The following is a 23,869-nucleotide window of genomic DNA, read 5'->3' as shown; positions in this document are numbered from 1 at the left end:
TTTCAGCGTAAACTGGCTTCGTAGGCTGTATTTGAGGGTTTGTTAAAAAATAATTTATCGTTAAAAAAAAATCCATCATCTGTGAAAATCCTACATTCAAACCTTCCTGAATATTCTGTGAGAACCCCTTCATATCTGGATTAACTCTAATATGTGATTTATATTTCTGATAGTCGCTCGTTCACATCCAGCGTAATGCATCATGGATGAAAGATAACCGGTATATATTCCGTAACAAAAGAGGCATATTCCTTTTTTTCCCGTAGAATAACCATGAGCATTAATCTTGTAAAAAAAAAAAAAAAACAAAAAAAAAAGTTTTCGGTACGTTATTGTTCTTGATGTGGTGAACGGTTGCACAATGAAATATTACTCCCTCAAAAATCTTCACATTGCATTTGTATTCCCGCTTGGCAATACGGGTTGGAGAAAGAGAGACACCTCGTTCTTTTCTCGTAGAATAAGATGCTATAATTCTGTATCTTGAACAAATGGTTCGGTGTTTCTTGAAAAACCGAAAAGCATCCATCCGTTTCGAACCTGGGTTTTCCATTTTTTTTCTTTCTTTCTTTCTTTTTCGCTGAAGCAGAAATAAGCAGCAATTTTCAACTGACAGTTACAAATAACAACACAGCAAAGGTGGAAGCGAGAGATCGGTGTTGCATCCGGAAACTGTTGTGCTACAATTTATTGTTGAAGGAAGAGTATTATAGAGGCTCTTGGGTTTTGGTGCTAAAGTACTCTCTTGAAAACGTAGATAAAATATATTACAATATTATACACCCTGATTAATACCAAGAAATTTAAGTGACTTCTGAGTTGAAAAGTTTCTTTTTCAGTAAAGTTACAAAGAATCGTCTTAGTGTCTATTATGATCATAGTATATTTTCTGTAATATATTTTGGATAAATTAAAAACAAAATACAAGAGATTAAAGTTTTGGCCTTTTTTCAAAAGGTCTTTATTTCGAGAAACTGCTTTGAGCCTAGTCCAGCCATGTGCAACAGCCGGCCTCTGGGCCAGTCCCGGCCCATTGAACCCTTTCATCCAGCCCGTCTGACCCCTTATTGAAAATATAATTTTTACATAATCTTAAACTGAATTGAAAATATTTCTGGATAACTGATGTCCACTTTTGGAAAATATCACCCACGTTGGAATATCCATTGTTCCACGGAACATTGAGAGACTAGTTCAAAACATGATTAATTAAATTGCCTACTAAAATGAAAAAGTAAATAGATTTTTTCTGCGTTTCTTTAGTAAATAAATATGGTGGTTTCCATTATAACAGTTTTTGTGTTTATGTAATGTTAGTGTGCATTACATGAATTTCTCCATTAAATATGACCACTCGATTGTTATGAACATGTCAAACATTGTCTCATAATGGCTCTCGATGCCAGTAAATTCTCTCTGATTGGCTTGTCCCAGTTTCAACTTGCACATATCTGTCCCAGTCCTTCGTATGAAGTATTTCGATTATTTTATTTACTAAAACAGTTTACTTGCTGGAAGGCAACCAAATGCAAGTCCGTAGTGTTATGCAATGCTTCCCAATCTTCTTTTGACTGAGGCACACTTTTGCCTCCCGATGATAGGTCAGGATAACATTGCGCTTTGTTGCTACCACTGTGTACAGCATTTTACTGGTACAGTGTTTCAAAACTGTACACTTTAACAACAAAAATGTGTGGCGTATGAAGTGTGGACTTACATGTGTTTTAGAGTCTAAAATTTTGCGATGCTCCACATGAGGATGGCGCTTTGCATTGGTTGGGAAAGCCTGCATTACGTCTATGTGATGCTTAATTATCACATCGGTTTCCATCGCCATATTTCAGACTTCCCCTCCCCTTCAACTGGAGTTGGCTACCTGCTAAATCCTCAATCAATGGTGCATATAGAATTTCATTAAGGGAGAGGTTTCAAGCCATCCAATTCATGTCATCCTTCAGAAAACGCGCGATGTATCTACTTACATCTTAATGTAGTATTTTATTCTTCATGTTTTATATATTTAAAAATGGTGTTTAAAACGCAATAACCCATCTTTGTGTACATTTCTATCGTCTTCCAATTGCCTCACAGTGCTAGTTCAACGTTAAATGTGCTGTACCTACACCTGGAATTGAACCTTGTACCATGCGCACTAATCTAACGGAAAGAAACATAATATTTGCAGGGATATAGTAAATTGACTAAGGTGTCATTTATTGATTGAATAATATCACGTTAAAACCCATTAAATCAAGTTAAATATGAGGAAGGATCAGAAACCAAGGTTACCAGGCCGATGTTTCTGGAGTTTCGTCTATTATAGAGAAATGTGAAGTGTGTGGTACTTCTAATACATGGAATTGGCAACTCTGCAGAGTTTCAGTCACCTGCCACCTACGGCGCTAGTTGTAATGTAAACACAAATGGCGACTTGTTTGGGAAACTGGTCTCGCGAAGAAGTCCGCTCATTTATTCGATTTCTGTGAGCGAAACATGTAACTGCGGCTGAAATTCACCGGCAGCTGGTAGAGGTTTATGGAGAGACTGTAAAGTCTTGTCAGCATGTTGCAGAATGGTGTCGAAAGTTTGCGGTTGGAGAGAAAACAACAACGACGAGGAATACATTGGCCGACCCAGCACAGCATCAACAGATGTGAACACAGCTCGCGTGGAGTAGCTGGTGCAGGACAACAGGAGGATCACGTTACGGCATCTGATGGCAGAATTGGAAATATCGTTCGGAAGCGTTTGTCACATTGTGCACAATACTCTGCAGTACCGGAAAGTACTAGGGATGGCCACAAAGTTCCGGTTTCGCGAGGAACCGGTTTTCGATCAGATTTTCAGAACCGGTTCTGGAACCGGTTCCAGACCTGGATCCGAAAACCCGGTTCCAGAACCGGATCTTAGGAACCGGTTCCAGACCTGGATCCGAAGAACCGGTTCCAGACCTGGATCCGAAGAACCGGTTCCAGACCTGGATCCGAAGAACCGGTTCCAGACCTGGATCCGAAGAACCGGTTCCACCAGGAACCGTTTCTGGCCATCCCTAGAAAGTACCCCGATGGTTCCACGCAATCTGTCCAACCAAACACAAGGGGAAGCATACGGGGTCACCGTTGACCGCCCTTTCTACAGCCCGGACCTAGCTCCAAGCGACTTTCACCTGTTCCCGCACTTGAAGGAGCACCTAGGATGCCGTCGCCTCGCTTCAGATGAGGGAACATTTTGTGACAACGTAGCTGAACACACAAAGACAGGATTTTTACTAGGAGTGACTCTTCAAGCTCATTTTCCAATGCGACAAGTGCCTCAACTGATATGAAGACTATCTAAAAATAACCTAATATATGTACTATCTGTTGGCGGTATTAGCTGTATGAAATAATATATACATGTTTCACTGCAGGGTTTGTAACCTTACTTTCTGATCACTCCTCGTCAGGCCCGTATCTAAGGGGGATCTAAGGGGCCGTCCCCCTAAATTTTTGCTGTCCCTCTAAAATTTTAACGGCAGTATTGTAAATGAACTATAACATGGTGATGAACTATAATATTGTTGGATCGGGCCCCCTCTAACTTCAGCCGACCCCCCCCCTCCCTACATTTTTGGTCTGGCTACCGACGTGCTCCTCGTAATATCACCCAATACAGAAAATAATGTGCTCGTTCTACTAACGCAAGTCTTTTTTTATATATAGTTAAACGCCCCCGCGATTATGAACTGAGGCCAAAGGAAACGGTGATGATGAGGAGGTGGGTGTGATAATGGTGGAATGACGAAAATGGAAGGAAATGGGAGAATTCCAAGAAAACCCATGTCCCACACAAAATCCACTTGGAGGAGCTAGGATCGAACTAGAGATTCCACTACCAGAGGTGAACGATCTACTTCTAAGCCACTGCTCCCACACCAAATCTTTATTTTTTTTAAAAAATGTTTATTTTAACGAGTAAGAGCTCTTTGCTATTGTATTGTTCTTTTTTAATCGGGAAATACATTATCAAAGTGCTTTATGCTGTAAGTTAATAAAGCTTTTAAGTACTTTCCTTGTTAAAATAAATACTACATTTACGAACGAACAAAAAACAGGCAAAAAGGGGGAGAAAGGTTATAAAAACACATTTATTTTGATGTTACATATTTGACCTTTTTTAGTAGGAGAGAGAGAGAGAGAGAGTGGTGTTGAATGAACGAAATTGAGAGAAATCATGTCAGACGATACATTTTCTCTCCCCTTACATCTCACACCATTGAAAACGCTGTAGCATCACTTGCAATTTCATCTCTCGATCATTTATGGCGTCTAGTGTATATATATATATATATATATATATATATATATATATATATATATATATATATATATAATATGTGTGTGTGTGTGTGTTGTGTGACATACAAATTGCGTGTTGTCACTTTTTTTTTCTTTTAATAAGTGCACGGTGCTGCACCATACGTATGACATTGATGTACGGGATACCTCTTTAGGCTACTGTAGAAAACACACACAAATAATAGAAAAAAATGCCCTTAACTGTTGAATTGTGGAATATGAGAAGAGAGAGTGTGCATTGGGGCCTAACAAGCACTCGACGTGAATCGCGCGGGGACCCCCGGTTACTATGGAAACGTTCGCTCAATACGAACCCATTTCGTAAGGCTTTTAAAGGGCGGAGTTCTGATGAGATGACCCTATCGCTATGTGCGAGATGTGCCCTTGTAACCCGATGATGACCTCTTGTCCTGATTGGTTCCACGCCTGCTTACGTAGGTGCATACGTGTGCTTTCCTACTTTCCCCCCTCTACTCTTCATTGACACACACACATTTGTTTCTTTAGTAGATAATTGTAAAAATAAGCACGTAAAAGATTACGTTTTTCTCTCATTTGGTGCAGAAAAATTGTCATTTAGAAAAATGTATATTTTGTGGTTAAATTGGGAAAACTTTTTATTTTAAGACAGAAATGTTGTGTAGCATTTTAAATACGTTTTTAATTAATTTGTGAATATAGATAGTATATCAATAAGAACTACGGTACATATGCTGAATTTTTAAACTTTTTAAAAAATTCAGTAATATCATATTTGCCAATGCCAATAGACGCACTTTTTTTTCTTCTGAATAAGCAAAAAAAAAAAAAAATCGACATTTCTTATAATGCCGATTCAGAGATTTTGGTTATTTCATTTTAAGAAAGTTTTCCCGGTTCTGAGTTGTTCGATGCCTTCCCTGTTTCCTTACAGTGATTTCAGTTACGTGTACTTAATTGACTCGGTAAATGCAGTATCGATAGAGTCACTCTATTTGACGTTTCATAGTAGACCTATGCGTGTGTTATCGACATTTCCAGACATGCGTACAATTCTACATTTAGTTACCCAATACCTGAAATGCCTCTTTTTGGCACGAAGAAAATATCTTGAAAATACGTTTGAGGAAGGTATTTGAACATCTCCGCTCCCCTTCTGACGTGTATGTATTTCAATTGTCACGCCTGTTGTATAGGCAACCAACATTGTTTTAAATTACGAAGTTTTGCCTAATCTGTTGGGGGAAGTTGTTAAACGTAACCGCTTTTTACCTCCGCCTTTAGGTGTGTGTCACCCGTACAGAAATTATTTTTCTTTTTTTAGTTTAACGTTCCATGATTATGCCCTTTAGGTCGGTGGTTCTCAACCAATGTGTCGCGACACACTGGTTTGTCATGCAGTTCTCTAAGATGTGTCCCGAAATTTTAGAATTTAAAAATCATGAAGAATTTAATAATAGGTACTTAGCTAAAAATCTAGACAGACTGTACCAGTCAATATCTCCAGCGGCAGCAACAATTCTCAGTGCTACATAAAATCATAAAAACTAATAGGTTTCCCTGTATTATTATTATTATTATTATTATTATTATTATTATTATTATTATTATTATTACTTATAATAAAAATATCGGTGTGTGTCGCGATGTCCTGTAAAGCGTGTCGTCAGTCAAGAAAGGTTGAAAACCAGTGCTTTAGGCTAAAGGAGACGGATAGTTAGTGAAACTAAATGTTTGTGAAATTATTTTTTGTGTTCTCGCACCGGAAATCTAAGCCGGGACCACTTGCAACAAAGGAGCACGTGCTATCCACTAGATCAACAAGAACGTGTTATTTCTACAGGTTATGTTATGTCATATGACCAAATTTGGTTAAAATTGTTCCAAGCATTCGAGAGCTATGCTAGAACATACATACAGAAATTTTTATATATATGTTTCATTATAACTTTGAAAACATTCAACGTGTATTAATAAAACAACACTGAACAAAACACTATACGTATATATTAATAATTCGTAATACTTTCGCCACTACAACATTATTTTCATCAAACATGTTTTCTTAGCTATATGTGGGGGCGTATATATACAGGGTGTTTCAAATCAACACCGACAACGTTTGCGAGGTGATTCCTGACACTAAGATAAGACAAAAAGTATAGACCATCCTGGGTGCACAAATGCTTCTTTTCGGAGTTATAGGCCGCCGAAAACATGAAAAATTGAACTTTAAAGGTCCATAGCTCCAAAACTACGGACCTACCGTAGTCGGGTCAGGACTCCACTTAGGAACTAATATGTGCCCTATCAAAAAAAAAAAATACATATTTCAGAATCCTAAGGTACTAAGGCAACTTTTATAGGGGGAGTTTTGCTACGGGCATATAATTTGAAGTACTCACCAACTACCTCTATAAAAATTGTTGCGGAAGTACCGTAGGATTGTGAAACTTGGATATTTGGGTCGGGCACATACTAGTTCCTAAGTGAAATCTTGATCCGACTACGTTAGGTCCCATAGTTTTGGAGCTATGGACTTTTTAAAGTTAATTTTTTTTTCGGTGTCCTATAACTCTAAAAGGAAGCACTTGTGCACCCGGGTTGGTCAACCTTTTTTTTTTTTTTTTTTGGGTCTTATCTTGGTGTCAGGAATCATCTCCCAAACGTTGTCGGTGTTGTTTTGAAACGCCCTGTATAATGTTGTTAATGAAGCTATGCAGTGTGAGTAAATAATTATTTTACATAAAGTACTGTGCGCATCATGATGTTCGTATATTGCGACTTCGCTTCTAGGTTAGTCTGCCCCAGCCCTCAAATATACTCAAGCTAAGATCAATATCTAGTAATTTCTAAGGTTTAGAGACTCCCCGTGCACAGAACGGAGACTTCTATATTATTTATTTATTTATTTATTTGTTTACAAAAGTCAATTATAACTTCTATGTTACATGTTATTAATCTCTTCAGGCACTAAAAATTGTGGCGAAGAACAATACCAGTGTTCTCCCGGCATCTGCATATCACTAGCGTGGATCTGTGATGGCCAGGCGGATTGTGAAGATGGTTCAGATGAAAGATCATGTAGTAAGTTTTTTACATTTCCAATGTTGTTGGGTTTTTTTATCTTATTGAAATCCTGTTCAGTCGTCGATTTTGTTTTTATAATTTTTTTCCTCATTAAGTAAACAAAAGTTGTTCTCTTGATCTCTTCCAGGCGAGAAAGTCTGTAACCCAGATGAGTTCACATGCAAAGGGCACCCAGGAGAATGTGTGCCCCTCACGTGGATGTGTGATGATAATGCTGATTGTACAGATGGGTCTGATGAGAAAGCGTGCAGTAAGCTATTCATTTCTTTTTAATTATACTAACATTTTCTTGTTGTGGAAATGTTGTCTATAGTAGTAAGCATGTTGATGCATGTTACTTAAAAATATTAAAAAAAAAAAAAAAAAAAAAAAAAACTAACACTACTTTGTTAGCAGAAAAACACAGCCCTCTTTCCCAGCTCTTTAAGCTTAAGGTTGGCGTAAACAGACAAGTTTAGATCTCAATACAGTCTTCGTATCTCTCATGTATTTTTTTCTTACCTTTCACGAAAATTTATTTTATTTATTTATTTATTTATTTATTTATTTATTTTTGTAAATTTCAGCCTAGAGACTTCAAATTTTTAGAGAAGGAACTTCATAGCCTATCGAAGGCAACAGCCCGTGTCTATTTTTTATTTAGAATTTTCTTCATTGTTGAAACAGTTGTATTGTTAAAGGTTTGAATAGTCATGTCAACAATCAAGCCATTTCAACAATGAAGGAAATTTTAAATAAAAACTCGGCATATGTTATAAAGTTCCTTTTCTAAAAATTTGAGGTCTCTAGGTTGAAATTTTGTAAGAGAAATCGTGAATTTTCGTGAAAGAAAAAAACTGAGTGATAGAGAGAGTGAGACGAAGACTGTAGTGACATCTATTGGTAAATCTTGTCCCTTTAAATCAACCTTAAGCTAATTTCATTTGTGTAGCACAAATTGTGAAACAATTAGAAAAATGTTTACGAAATATCCTTGAATGGTATACAACACGTGCGTCTAAACTACAATGTGTGTTGCATACTCTTACAATTCGGATAAGCATAGTGTATGATTTTGGATATCGATATAATATATCGACGTTTGATCGACATGGATGGGTCAAATATTATAATTTCGTCACTCCGGTTGTTAACCTAAATGCCAGGTTCCAAAACTAAGATTTTCGGTTTGAAACAGTACGTCTGGTAAGTAAAGAAAGTAGACCGGTGTGTATTTCTTTTTTAGTTCCCGGCTTAAGCATACGGGAACTTAGTTTCAGTCCAGGTACTTGGTATGTGTTATATCTCGGTAAATACTAGACGGATCTGAATTAAATTTGGTGGAAAAATAGCCCAGCATCTGAAGGATAAAAACCGCTATAATTCGTAGCCAAGCTTGGCCAAAGGCAGACGCGGCTTGGCAACAGAGGCTGTGTTCCACAGCTTTACACACCGGGAATTTCTGATTTCGATTCACCTTGGCTTGTCTTGTAAATACGTTTCTTAACTTTATTATCTACGATTCATTTGCTCTTTATAGGATTTCTTATTAGAAAATTTGAACAAAATAGTACATTTCTCTCTCTTCATTGTGATATTTCCTATAAATCAATGTGAAACAATTATAATGTTGAGTTCCGTATGCAGCTCATTGCCAATTTCTTTCAAACCCACTGGAAACAAATGATGGCGCAAATATGTCATGTTCGACTTATCCGGTCAGTAATATTTTCGATATCGATATTTCAAAATGTCGAACACACAACACTGAGCATCAATATAAAATCTGTTGCGGGCTTCAAGCCTCAGAGTGCTTGAGTAAATGAGATAGGTTATCTTCCCATTCTGTTGGTTGATTTTTAAAGTTTAATCTTTCGATTTCTCGAATAAAAAGCGCCATCTTCGTATGAGTAAAAGGACATTTGCAAAACATTGTTTTTCTACGTATATAGGAAGGAAAAGGAAGGAAACAATGGAGCTCTTGAATGTTTTTTCACATTCTTTGTGCGTGATTTTTTTTTTTTTTTTTTTTTTTTTTGGTCCTAGCGGTACTATACAGAAAAATTGTCTGTACTACATCTTCCCCAATGTTTATTTAAAACTATGGTACATAAATTATTGTAGTATATGCCGAAGGAATTTAAAGAAATTCTTCCCAAATTACGTTGAAAATAGGAAAGTACTTTCATTTTGAGTTCCAATAGCTTGTAAGGAAATTCTTACTCATCCACAAATTGGCATCACCAGTCTAATTTTTTTTCTATATGCATTTAGAATTTTGTTTAGTCACATCGTGCTCACGAAAAAGTCAATTAAATATATTTTCAACTGTGTTTTACTGCTAGTAGTCTACTTATTTAGTATTGACAAAATTATTTGATTGCCAAATGTCGTTCACGTGATTACAAGGTGAGTAATCTTGTTCTTTTTTTAAATGCATGCTAGTTTTTTTTTTTTTTTTTTTTTTTTTTTTTTTTTTTTTTTTTGGTATTCTTCTGACGCATATTATATAATAGTTTCTTGCTTTACTGTTAGGACTCGTCAATACTGTGTTATCGAATTTTGGGCTGTTTATTAAGTTGCTGAGTGATGGGACATTACGATAAGTACAAAAGTAAACATATCTTTCAATAGTTGTTCGAATATTGAAAGAATATAGCCTGTTGTTCGAGTTTTCAAATACTAGATTTTTAATAGAACTAGCGTATACTATGAGAGGCGACTCACGACAGTTAAAAAAAAAAAAAAAAAAAAAACTACTTGTATCTCTATCGAAGTTTTGCTTTCCTTGCACGATTTTTTTTTAATCTTTTGCTTAACCTGCATACATTAAAAATATAGTCCCTTTGTGTCAGTATCCCAATAGAGTACTTTGTAAAGAAATTTCACATTGTTCTGAAGCATTACCCATACACTGATAAAAGTATTTAGTATAAAATAATTATAATTAGCAGTTTACAAATATTTCACTGTGAGGATTTTTTCATAACGAAGCTATACAAGGTGACCAATAAATACGGCGCTGTCCTTATTTTTTGACAAATTATGTATATGTATATATACAGTATAATAGAATTATGTCGTCTAAAGGTATTTCCGTTAGTCGCACCAGACGTCCTAAAAAAATAATTTAGGTAGGTCCACACAAATTCTAAACTGCAGGAGACCTAAAATTAGGGCTTGTGTTCATTCTTTTTAGGACTTATGAACTTCACCCATTCCCGCAGAGGTGGATCTGGAAGGGAAAAACGGGAAGGGGGGGGGGCAGCCAGATATCAGACTATCAAAGGTATATAATGAATTTATTGTAAACTCCAAAAAAATATATAAATAATAGCTTAAATTATTTTGTCGTTCAAAAAACTGGGGAGCTTAACTAGATTCGCCACTCCATCCCTGTTTCCTATTTGCCTAAAAATAACAGAATATTTTAAAGAATGTGAAGCGAAGTTTGCTGAAGTTCAGCACATGTATATTGAAAACGGGGGGGGGGGGAGAATAATAATAATGTGGTAATCTGAAAACTGGTGCAGATCAGGTGACACCTCTACGCCGCCACAATCACCAAATCTTAATACTACTACTTTTTTTTTTATGCGAGGTTTGAAGGATCTGATAGTAAAAATTAAAACTGATGAGACTACTGAGTAAAAGGTTGGAATTTTTTACAAACTCGTAGCCAGGGAAGGGCTCTAAAAAGGACGTTGTCCAGAAGTTTCAAATTGTTTTGGTAAATCCCAAATAGAAAAATCTTGTGATTTTATTTACTAAATAAAATTGAACTTAGCGCGCATTTACTACTACTACTAACAAATGAAATTTAACGTGGCGTATATTTCTACGGAAAACAAGTTATTCTTATTGCTAGATATACTCAAGTTCTCGATATCTCCGTCGAAGAAATTCGGAGCAGATTCAGTGAGATAGGGACAGCTGTGATTGGTGCCTTTCGCCACTTACTGTGCGAGAAAAGAAGTGAAGAAAATTTGAAACCTCTGTGAGATGTTGTAAAGTACAAATACCTCCATTGCAAAGTGCTTCAGAATTTGAAGCAGGAAATCGATTTAGCAAATCGACTGATCAACAAGACATCATCTCTGGAAAAGCTCACAAAACTCGCAAAGCTCAAAAATTGGAAAATATGGTGAGGCTTTCCCGGGCCTAAAGATGCTTACAGAAGCTGCTCTAATTATTCCGTCTTCTACATCCACGGTCGAAAACTGCTTCTCACATCTGACAGATCTCTTTCCACCTCAACGTCTGTCTATGGGACATGAAAGAAAATCGGACCTCGTTCTCCTGGCTTACAACAAAAATATTCTGCGTGCACTAGATCTAGGCCAGCTTGTAATTGAAGTCTACACTTTTTGATGTAATTACTTACATAAGGACTGTAAAAAATATTTATTTTACTTATGTCAGGGTTTTCTTAATTTTTATACATAAAAATATTTCACAATCAACTTGTAATAAAAATATTGTAGTTCCAAAATACTATAGTTTAGATAACAGTTAATAAATGTTCCTAAAATAAATTATTATTTTTTACTTTTAGTACTACTTAGTGTATTAAAATATATATTGAATTGTATACCATTATTTTAGCAAAAAATGTTAGTTATTGATTAGACTAGATATTTGATAGTCGTGGATTTGGTACTGTAATATTCATCAACATAGTGTGAACATAGACATTGACAACGACAAGCGCCTCAAGGAACAAAAACTATATATATATATAATATTAGAGAGAGAAAGAGTTTTTGTGTTCCTTGAGGTCCCTGCCATTGCCCCCTCAGCATTTATCATTGCCCACCCTAAGCAATCAGGCTGGCTACGGGCCTGCCTGTTTACCGGTTAATGAAAGACAGTGGGACCACTTTATTGAGAATTCACGCACATGCGTGACCAGAACTGTGTTAATCTGTATGTGCTTTAAAAAGGTTAATTTCGTAGTGGGTTCTTATTATAGCTGCCACGCTGTATGTTAAAGCTTCACTATGTACGCAAAAAGTAACCAATCAGCATTGAACATCGCACAGTTTTGTGATGCTATTATAATTGTTATTGAGAAACAGTATAGTAAAGACGAATGGATTTCGTTATTTCACTTTGTGAAACTACTATCAATTTCCAAACTATTGGGGTTTAAAATTGAAACTGACTGAATCCAAATATATCCGGATTTTTTTTTAGTGTTCTTGCTCTGATCAATATTGAAACCCGAAATTGTAATTTCTTCCATTTCAGATTACAAAAGAAAAATAGAGCCCAGATTAAACCTATTTTCGGGAAACTTAAAACTCACAAGATATTACTGTTTCTTGCCATAACTTCTTTTATGACAATAAATATTGAAACCGGAAAATCGCTTCAATAAGAATTTCTATTACAAACTTCTATTTCAATAGAGGGATTTAAAGTTGAAGTGAAATCTTTTCTTGTATCACTAAATGTATTTCAAAAAACCAATTTTCTCGATGTATGTAACCCAATTTTGCTCTAGAGATGGCAATATTGAAACCGGAAATTGAAGTAAATTTCTATCACGTGTAATTATAGTAGAGTTCATGCAAAAAGGCGGAAACAGTCTCTGTTCTTGTTACACTGAATCCATATCAAAGAACAGTTTATCGCTATCTCGTATACTTTTCTCTCTGTAACGATTCAGTATTTAAACTGCAAAATGCTATATTTGTCACAAAAAAAAAAAAAAAAAATATGTATATCAGAATCGAGATCGAAACTGTCCTTGGAAACAGTAAATTAACATGGAAGAACCATTTCTCAATATCTTTTACATTTTTTTGCTCATTGGAGTCATTATTTTGAAATTGGAAATTGCCATTGATTTTCAGCCACTTCTGGTTTCAGTAGAATGATGAGGGCGGAGACAAGGGGGGGGGGTCTATTCTTGAGATACTGAATCAGCATTTAAGAAGATTTATGTATTTCTCGCTGGCTGTTAGTTTTAGCTCTAACAGGTTCATATTTACACCGGAAATAATAGATTTCTCTCATTTCCGGTTGTAAAACGGGAAAGTAAGATCAGAGAAACGACCTTGAATGATGAAACTTTATCGGAAAACAGTTTATGGCTATCTTCTTCACCGTTTCTGCTGTGATACTTATAGACACAGATAGACGGACGGACATAGCATATTTCCGAAGTCTAAATTTTTTAATAAGTAGCAGTGTCACGTGCACAATACGTTAAGAAATTTGGTTTTGTATGCCGTGATAGATTCTCTATTTAAACCGAAAGTGGTGATAAATTTGTACCACTCCCGATTTTAGTACTAAGTGGAGATAAAATATACTGCGTTCTTAGGTTTCTCGCTATCTAATTACCATTTTTACTCTATAGCGATCAACTTTAAAAAAAACAAAAGTGATTGCTTTCTCCCACTTCCGGTTTCGATAGAGGGTTTAAATAAAAGATTATAACTATTTTTAGAACGCTAAATTGATTTCTGCTCAATGAAGGTCAATACTGAAACCGGAAGTTGTTGGTTTTTATAACTTCCGGTTTTAGTAAAGAGTTAAGAATAGAAGTAAAACGTATTCTTGGGACACTTAATTGACTGCAGAAAAACATTTCTTCCTATCTACTACCGGTTTGGTTCTATAGTCATCAACAGAAAAACCGGAAATGGATTTGTTTCTACAACCTCCGGTTTGGATACCACCTTCATATCAACAAATCAGAATCCTAGCTTTTGGTTCTCTAAATCTCAAACAAAATTGATGCTGATTCATCAAATAATTGTTTACATTATTTTTGTCACCAAGATGGACAGGCCCACGGAGTAAAATACGTATACAAAGTATAATGGAATTTTGGCAAACCAAGTTCCTTAAAAATGTATCATTTAATCATAAAGGCTAATTGCAGTGTGCTGTGCTGTATGGATCAGAAACATGGGCATTACTCTAAAAGGATGAAAAACGACTGAAAGCTTTCGAAATGTGGGTGTGGAGAAGAATGGAGCGAATTAGCTTGGTCGAGCGGAAAACGAATAACAGGGTGTTAGGAATGGTGGAGGAGAAAAGAACATTTTTTTTAAAGGTATTATTAAGAAGAGGAAGAGAAATTGGTTCGGACATTCAGTAAGAAGGAACTGTATCATGAGTGACGTGGTAGAGGGTATGGTGGCAAGAAAGAGCGGGAGAGGGCGAAGGAGATTACAGTTAATGGACGATATCAAGACAGAGAAATCGTAGGTTAGCGGAAGAACGTGGAGTATAGAAACTACTCTGTTGTAGGAAGTGACGTGCTAATAGTGGCAAAATATCTAATGATGATGATGATTCATAAAGATAAGTTGAGATGTGTAAGAGAAAAGAAAAAGGTATTTAAAAAAAAAAAAAGATTCTTTTTCTTTTGTGAAACTAGCGTAGAACAAGGTTATTTGCATTATGATTATGATTTATCTATAGAGTGTATCGTGAAAAGCAAGTTTGAAAAAATCTTAATTCTGTAACATAAAGACTATTTTACGGTCCAATTGAAATTGAACGGATATCGAAATCGAAAATGAAAACTATATTGTGACCTTTCTGATAAGCAGTGATTTGTATTTAAGATGATCATAGCGGTGGGATAAAAACAAAATCACACAGCTGCAAATAAATTGTTTATCATAATCTCGGCGCCAGTTTTCCTGATAACTCTTTTTTTTTTCTTTCGTAAATTTCCAGTTTCGTAGTTGATTTGCAATTTGTCCTTGATTGTTTACAAAACAAAAAGAGATCATCTCTCTCTTTTTTTTGTTTATTTATTTATTCTGATCACTTAGGGACTTTCGTTGAACTGTTGTGACGCAGTTTGTTTCTTGTGTATATATAGTGAATCCTTCCTTGAACCTTTTTTTTAATTACAAGGTTTCTCCATTGAATACTCATGTCTTTCAATCAAGTACTGTGGACATTTCGTGAATTACGCATTTTATGCATTTATACACGACAACTATTAACCAGATAAAACCATATAGTCAGTCAGTCATATACAGTGAAACCTCTACTAACGGACACCTCCCATAACGGACATATTTTGTAATCCCCAAACACTGTAATAGGAAAAAACATATTGGCAAACCTCTCTAAAGCGGACACTCTCTAGTACGGACACGGACAGTCTTTCTTGTCTGTTATAAGTATTATTTACCTCCTTTTACGGACACTTTATCTAGAAACAAGTTGAAAATTACAGTAAAAATACACAGAACATGAGGATCTGACAACATTTTGCCTCCTCAACTGTCTGTCCAGCAACCGTGAGGAAGGGTCCACAACACCTTTATGTCCTTTTATTTAATTCTACTTCCAGCTAACCTGTTTTAGAAACAAAAGTGATTGACAGTTGCCCACTGTTTGGGATGACACATCATTCTACTGTCCCGGTGGGTGGAATCTCTAACCAAGCAGAAGACAAGTTTGGTATTTTTGACCACAGGTACACATATTGTATTTTTAAAAAGTCATTACTGTACTGCAATTAACTCACGAATTAAAGCAATACACCGGAAACGTAGTAAGTAGCGACAACTGTAAAGTGCAGAGAACTATAACATCTTATTCCCATGTTGTGTCTCGAACATAGGGAATTGGATGACGCAAGATAATGCAGGTACAGTAACATTTTGGTAATATTCATAAATACGTGATTCAGGCAAAAATATTTTTTTCTAATTGCATATTACCTTGTTTACTAATTTACGTAAGAAAATATTGAAACCTCTCTAAGGCGGACACCTCTCTATAGCGGACAATTTTTGATTCCCAACGGCTGTCCGCTTTAGAGAGGTTTCACTGTAATATGGATAAACCAGTGTTACTTGAAATGAATTAAAAGATGAAAGTAGTGGTGTCCACAAGATTTCGTCAAGGGGAGGTTCAAACACCCATATTCATATTTCTCGAATATACTTGTAATAATGACAAAAGTGGAATCTTGAGGTTTCAACAAGTATAACAGTTTCATGACTTTTTTACTTGACCAAATATATATAATGTGTGTGTGTGTGTATGTGTGGAATATGAAATGAAATCTTCCAGTTTAACGTTCTATAATTATGCCGTTTTAGGCTAAGGGAGACTATGATTAAGGCAAGTGAATGATGATGGAAGAATTTGTGGAATGACAAAATGTATTTTTGGATGTTCCCATTCATCTTGAGAATATGTCGTGACAAAAGTTTATAAAATTTTCATGAAGTTCTCGGAAATAGGTTCTTAAACGTACTTTATTAAAACTAAGGGTTGTTTATTGGGGGGTAGGGGGTGAAAAATCGATAATTGCTGTTTCCTCGAAAATGACTAACGATTTTGTTTGTACTTCACTGTATTCGTCCGTCGGCCAGTCCTATTTTTTTTTAATACTAAAATACTATGTATACCAATATTTCACATACTAACAAGGCAGGGTACCTCGGTGTAACACACCGATTGTGATAAGATTGCACAGACATAGAGAACATCGAAAAAGGAGGATATATATACACATCAGCCAACAAGTGCATTGAAAGGGTTAAATAGGAGCATAAACATGGAGTCAAAATGAGATTATGTGGAATATAGTGAGAACGAGAAGAGATATCGGAAAAGGTTAAACGTACAAAATACTACCCATAGTCATCGCAAGGCAATGTGAACAACACACACACACACACACATGCGAAGAAAGCAGAAAATCCTGGACCAATCACGTGTATAACATTGTCGCAATGTGTTACGGAAATGAGCGAAAAGGGTGTTATGGAACGCAGAGACGTAAATGAGACGCAGATTCATCTCAATGCATGAAGATGGGAGAACACACAGGAAGGATGCAAACGCCGTTCATATAGGCAGCCAGCGAGACTACTGTGCAGTGGGTTGCATACTACATCGTGCAATGGAAACAAAAAATGCACAGTAGAATGTATTAGCAGGTGGTCCACATACGTAAGATAAACAGCAACAGTAATATCAGTATTACGCATGAATACCAACATTACATCACGACGAAAATACGCGTACAACATAACAGTAATAGTATCATTTTTGTTTTTGTATTACTACTGCCTACACACATTTTCGTTTCCAACATTTATCTCATCGTTGTTCCCATTGCGCGATATATGCAACCCACTGCGCAGTGCTGTCTCGCTGGCTGTCTACACGAGTAGCCGGCGTTTTGCATCCTTCCTGCGTGTTCTCCCACCTTCGTGCATTGAGATGAATCTGCGTCTCTTTCGCATACGGGCGATATAAAAACTCAAAGCAAAATCACGTATTTTCTGTTTTCGTTTCTTATGTTTTTCTTGTTCCTTGCCACCCTTTTCGCTCATTTCCGTAACACATTGCGACAATGTTACACACATGATTGGTCCATTTCCGGATATTCTGCTTTCTTCGCATGGGTGTGTTCTATCTAATTGCCTTGCGTGGACTATGGGTAGTATTTCGTACATTTAATTTAACCTTTTCCGATATCTCTTCTCGTTCTCACTATATTCTACATAATCTCATTTTGACTCCATTTTTATATCCCTATTTGACCCTTTCAATGCACTTGTTCTATATAAAGTACTTCGATATAAAAAGTACGTGTGGCTTCTTTTTCGATGTTCTATATGTGCAATTTTATCAACAATCGGGGTACCCTGCCTTGTATCCTACACCTAGATATATTTTATATACAAACTATCCTGTATATTTTAAATAAGCTTATACTATTCTGCGGAAAACTTAATGTTAGCTGACCTATTGACGTTTTTTGGACATACTGTTATTAGTATAGTGTTGTAGTCACTTCATCAGTCGGCAGTTTCAAAACGCATTATCAATTGTGACGTAAATAAATCATGAAACAAGGTCAAAACAATTTGAGCTCCTAAATAAAAATACTGTTTGTTAATTTTAGTTATATCTTCTGCGTAATAGAAATTATATACATATATGGAGTGGAGATAAAAAAAAAAAGACAGTCTGAGGACATATCTGATACTTCTTATGACCTAATGGCTAACGTGCGTATTCCTGGTTTCGATTCGTAGTAGCAGGGGATGAGTAACTTTCGCTATTGACTCAACATTAACTCAATTGTAGAATCTCTTAAAATAAAAAGTATGGAAATCCGATCTAGGGAAGAATATATGAAATTGGTTGATTGGTTCAGCAACCCTTTTCAGCACCGAGGAGGCTATATGAGACGTAAACCAACTTGACATGTGATCCGAATCATGTGAGCTCCTACTGAGAATCGAACCAGGGTTGGGGACATGGCTCAGTGGTAGAGCGCTTAACTCTGGTGTGTGGGGTCCCCGGTTCGATTTCCGACCAAGTAAGTTTGTGGTGGACAACATCGTGTCCTTGCGTTTTCTCCCACTTTCTCATTCCACCAATTCTTCCATCATTCACTTGCTTTAATCATCCGTCTCCCTTAGCCTAAAAGGCAAAAACCGTGGGACGTTAAACTAAAAGATTTCGTTTTCGAACCCGGGTCTCCAGTACGGTACCGAAGGCACGTATGCCAATCACATAGTCCAGGAGAGAACTCCAGGTCTCTTGGTTTCAGGAGTTAAATTGATGCACTAAACACACCACCACCACAATGATTACGCAAGGAAGATATTTGAAGACAAACCTCGGAAACGATTTAAGTTTTTCCCGAGAACATCACTAAGTAATTTTTAGGCCATTAATACATTTACTGTTTCTAGACAGTTTTGTCTCCGATTCCGCTCTCCTCCTCTTCAGAACGCGTTTGCGTCACCCAGTTAAACATGCACCAACTCAGCAATCGTAGTCTTTCATTGAGTATTAGCGCAAGAGAGGTTTTCGTTTTGGGTAATTTAACAAAATTTATAAACGTAATTTAAATTTTAAGGAGATTTGGCCAGCTATGACTACAATCATGGCTATGTCTAGAGTTACCACATTACGCTAGTACCACGTGTCCGAGTGCCAAAATTCGCCCTCCTTTGTAACTCAGAGTTCGCCCATTTTACACTATCACCGTCTATGCAGTTCACTACACAAGTCGTTCTACTGCTCTTCACGTGGTACGGAATTTCCTCTAACAGACCACCACCATCCTAGCCCAGACATTTTAGTCCCAGTACCCCGCTGGTTTATATTTCGTCCCGGTTTCAGTCTTGATAATATTTTCAACCCCATTTTAGTGTCTCATTACAGTATCCTAAAATATATATTACTTTTAGTACTGCATTCTTAACTTCATATGTAATCTTAGTTTATAGTACGCTTGAATATTGGTAGAGCGCACTGCTTTACGGCTACTCCCTCCTCTGGCTCACGAAAATGTATGCGTAATATAACAAACCACGTATAAAAGAAATACCAGACGTAATATACCAACCTTAGAGATGGGCCCCTCCCTAGAATTTTTTTTTCGGGTGCCCTTGTCGTGAGACTATGGTACAAGTAAGGGAGGAACTGAAGTAACAGTCATAGTTCTCCGCAAATGATATGCCATGGATATGTGGAGTCAGGTTGCATGGCCGAAACCGCTGGTAAGGAAGGGATCATAACGCTTTAGCAGGACACTAATGTACTGCTGATAAGTGGGAACGTCTGATATGGTCGGTGAGTTATTGTTCACCTTATTTCAAACGATGGGCTCTGTTTGTATGTAGTGGATCCCCAAAGAAGTATGTGATACTTAATGTCTCCACCCAACTCTGAGACATAGTGATGACTGTGATACTGTGAGACGCAAAATCCTGGTTTTCAGTGAGTCCTGTGCTGATGCTTACTGGTCGCGCGTCCGTGAATATGTCCCCGTTTTATGGGACCATGTGCATCCTATGGTCCAGGTGTTCTTTCCATGCAATGACGCGCCCATTCATATAGCTGAAGCTGTTCCGGTATATTTTGAGAAATATCGGGATAAAGTTGAACATGAGCTCCTTCGTGGCTAAGCGGTTAACGTACACACCTTTGGCGTGGGAATCCTGGGTTCAATGCCTAGCGGGAGCTCATGTGGTTCGAATTCCACATTAATCACTTGATCCATGGTCCCATGTAGTCTCTCCTAAAAGGGACGCTTAACTCAAAGTTGAACATTTCTCCTGGCCTATCTGATCTCCGGATCTGAATATAATTGAACTCCATGGTTCGTTTTGGAGACACGAATCCAGTGCGGATTTCCGCCTCTAATTTCGCACGCAATTAAGTGATGCACGCGAAATGGTATAATGTTCCACTTTCTAACATTCGCGACCTCTATCACTACTTCCACGTCGCATTAGAGCTGTTTCAAGGGCGAAAGGTTGTCCAACACCATATTAAACTTGGTATGTTGCACTGTTTTAAAGATGTTTCCATTAATTTGGAAAGTCTTGAAGAGAAACTCTCTATACATAATATATGAGAGTATATGTGTTGATGTGTTGTACAGGTCCTAGGACCGAAGTGGTTCAGTGGTAGTGTTCACCTTTGATACATGGGGTCCCTGGTTCGATCCCTGCTCACGCCAAGTGAAATTTGTGGTGGACAAACACTGTGAGCGAGGGTTTTCTCGGTTTCACCTGTTTCCTCCCACCTTCATTCCACTGTTTTTCTCATCATCACAGTTTCCTTTAGCCTACACGTCATATATGTGGGACGTAAAATTGAAAGATTTAATTTTTTGTAGAAGTCCTTTTAAAAGTGAATTTATTTTCTTAAATATATGCGTTCATTAACTATGTTACGCGTAAAATGTTTAGTTCAGTAAAAAATCGAAACATTTCATATAGAAGTCAAGGTCACGGTTTGCAAATGTGTCTATATTCCAATGAACTCGTAAAATAGTTTTTTCTTCCCATTTCACTTCGCCAGCCAATTGATTAAACGGAAATGCGTCGTGACTTTTGATCATTTCTAATCAGCAGGAAGCGTTCATTTCATTCCAGAGGTCATGTTTAAGTATATTAATGTCAAAATGAGAGGGAGAGAAAAAAAAGTGAATTTTAAAAAAATAATAATAGCGACAACTGTGTTAGTAGTAAGCGGTTATATCTGTATCTATCCTGTCACAAATTATCTGTTTCTCTCTCTCTTTTTTTTTTTTTTTTTTTTTTTTTTTTTTTTTTTTTTTTTTAATTAACTATGCAGACACGCGAAAAGTAATGTTCCCAAGTTCAAAACTCGACAATTGACTTCTCATTTATTGTATAACCAACAGACATAACCACATATAACCTGGTAGGCAGTATTGTTAAAAAGTTGTTAGGAAAGTCGCTCAAGAAATGAAATGGTTCAAACTTTGGGTGCGAAGTCGCTTTAAAAAAAATGGAGCCTGGGGCTGCGGTTGCTCAGTAGTAATTAGAGCGTTCACCTCTGGTTCTTGGCGTTCCTGGTTCGATCCCCGCTCATGGACAAACACCGTGTGCGTTGGTTTTCTCGAAGTTCTCCCGCTTCCTACCGCTTTCTTTCCACCATTTCATTCCTCGTCATCAATGTCTCCTTTAGCCTAGGCGACGTAACTGTTGGACGTAAAACTGAAAAATTTGAGCCATAATACTTCAGAGACCAGTAACTCTACTTACATTATACGATTTAGAAAAGAAAAGTGTACAAAGTTAAAAGTCTACAAACGAAGAAAGAAATCTAGCACTCACTTCCCTTTAACTTATGCTTCTACAGATAAAATCTGCTTGCTACAAACAGCGATGACGTCAGAAGATTTTCCCACAGGGGAAGGGGGGACTTTCGTTACCAAACAGTGAGGTGAAAATGTGTACTACAGCTGAAGCCCAGAAATCTAAAATCCTAATAAAATCCCTACGTACAGTTAAACTCTTCCAGTATTACGAATATTCTAAATCGGACACTTCTTGTTTTTCAAAGTAAATGGTTTCCACCTGAAATTTCTGCACAGTATTGTCTAAAAGTAGTGTTCCTCAAAGGTTATTTTTCTCATATATTGACAAGTGATATTTGAGATAACTAGAAGTAACAGAATATTCATCTCTACGTTGTTTACTGATGAATTTTATTTTGAGAGATGGTGATAGTATTTTTTCAATAAAAAATTAAGAAGAGATACGGTAACTTATAATTAGTGTGAAGACTGATAGCTGCAACTAGATTTGGGTTAGCAAGATTGAATTCGAGATTTTAACTAAGTTCCGAACTTCCAGGCGCGGCCCTAGGCAATTTTCACCCCTTGCAATGACATCATTTGCCCCTTCGCCAGAAAGGACAAATCTTAAAAGCCACGATTTTAAGTATGTTACCCAGGACCGGATTAAGGGAAAGCCTAGTGGAGCTATAGCCTCGGACTTCCAGGTGGATAGTGGCCTCAACTCTGATCACAATCTCAACTGATTGTCTAGAAAGAATCCTGAAGATACAATCATCATCATCAACAAGATCATCATCATCATCATCATCATCATCATCAAAATCATCAAATATGACGAAAAATATTAAACATATTCCCTTAATTTTCTTACTGTACTTTCACTGAAATGTATTAGGTAAAGTCAGCAGGGGCCACATATTTTTTTTTTTTTTTTTTTTTTTTTTTTTTTTTTTTTTTTTTTTTTTTTAGTCCCTGGTCTCCAGATCGGTTATTCCTGCCCTGATGTTACCTCATCATGAACAACGAAGTGGAGGGAAAAGACACTCGCCCTCAGAAAGGCCTAAACACTACTAATACGATCTCGTTGTCTGTTTATTTTTGTTCTTTAAATAATCCATTATGTTAGTGAAAGATAAAGCAAAGACACCTACAGAGGAAAGATGGTAATCTTTTATATTTATATAAAATTCAATATCGAGCTTCAATCTCAATATATCAGTTTGCAATTCCACTGCAACCAGTTCCTTTATCTTTATTTCTTGGTTTTCCTTTTCCATCTATTAAAAATATTAAAAAAAAAAACTTGTTTCCACCTTCAATGATATGGTATTTGTTTGTGACAAAGACAAGACTAGTTTTTGTATCAAAACTGTCATAACAAACTAAATGGAACATGTTTGCTACTATTCGAGAATTGAGTTGTTTTATTTGACAACAGTCTTGTTTTGGGATTTGTTTGACCATTTGCTTTAGCACTGTCCATGTGACCTTAAACCAATGCGACCTAAACGTAATTTATAAATGTATGAATGTAGTATTCAAATAGGTCAGCTTAGTAAATTTAACTACCATCATCATGAAAGTCCGTTTCCAACAAGAAATATTTTAAATAATATAGTTATGACAAATTTTGCCGCCCCATGCAAATGCACATGTTGCGTATGCTAGAGCCAGCCCTAGTTACCCCTATTTATTTCGAAAAGTATCGAAACAAATTTTAAACTTAATGGTTTTATGGGATTCTTCAGTTATTTTTTGTATTTTCTTACTTGTTTTCAAAATTTGAGGAGTTTGTTGGTTGGTGATCAAAAGTCAATTTTCTTTTCTAATGTCTCTTATTTGAATCTACTTTTTTGTAAAAAAATAAAATAAAAAATAAATAAATAAATAAAATTAAAAAAAAAGGAAA

The 23,869-nt window shown here is 36.5% G+C and overlaps 1 protein-coding gene across 7 annotated transcripts in view; it reads left to right on the top strand.

Annotated features, from left to right (window-relative positions):
* The window catches only part of LpR1 (Lipophorin receptor 1), a 484,208-nt gene that overhangs the window by 394,823 nt on the left and 65,516 nt on the right, over positions 1 to 23,869 (top strand). For 5 of the 7 annotated variants that reach the window (XR_014128710.1, XM_081742361.1, XM_081742365.1 and 2 more), the window contains one exon: positions 7,534 to 7,656. Coding sequence is in view for 6 of the 7 variants with exons in the window: in XM_081742361.1 (XP_081598487.1) it covers positions 7,534 to 7,656 (123 nt within the window). In the remaining variant the exon portion in view is untranslated. Of the gene's footprint in view, positions 1 to 7,286; positions 7,404 to 7,533; positions 7,657 to 23,869 lie in introns of all 7 variants that reach the window. The other 2 variants (XM_081742362.1, XM_081742364.1) reach the window with 1 other exon arrangement.

Source organism: Thermobia domestica, chromosome 16 (genome assembly GCF_964235325.1).
Source record: "Thermobia domestica chromosome 16, izTheDome1.hap1.1, whole genome shotgun sequence".
Classification (NCBI taxonomy): Eukaryota; Metazoa; Arthropoda; class Insecta; order Zygentoma; family Lepismatidae; genus Thermobia; species Thermobia domestica.
This window is presented reverse-complemented; position numbering and strand designations above follow the sequence as displayed.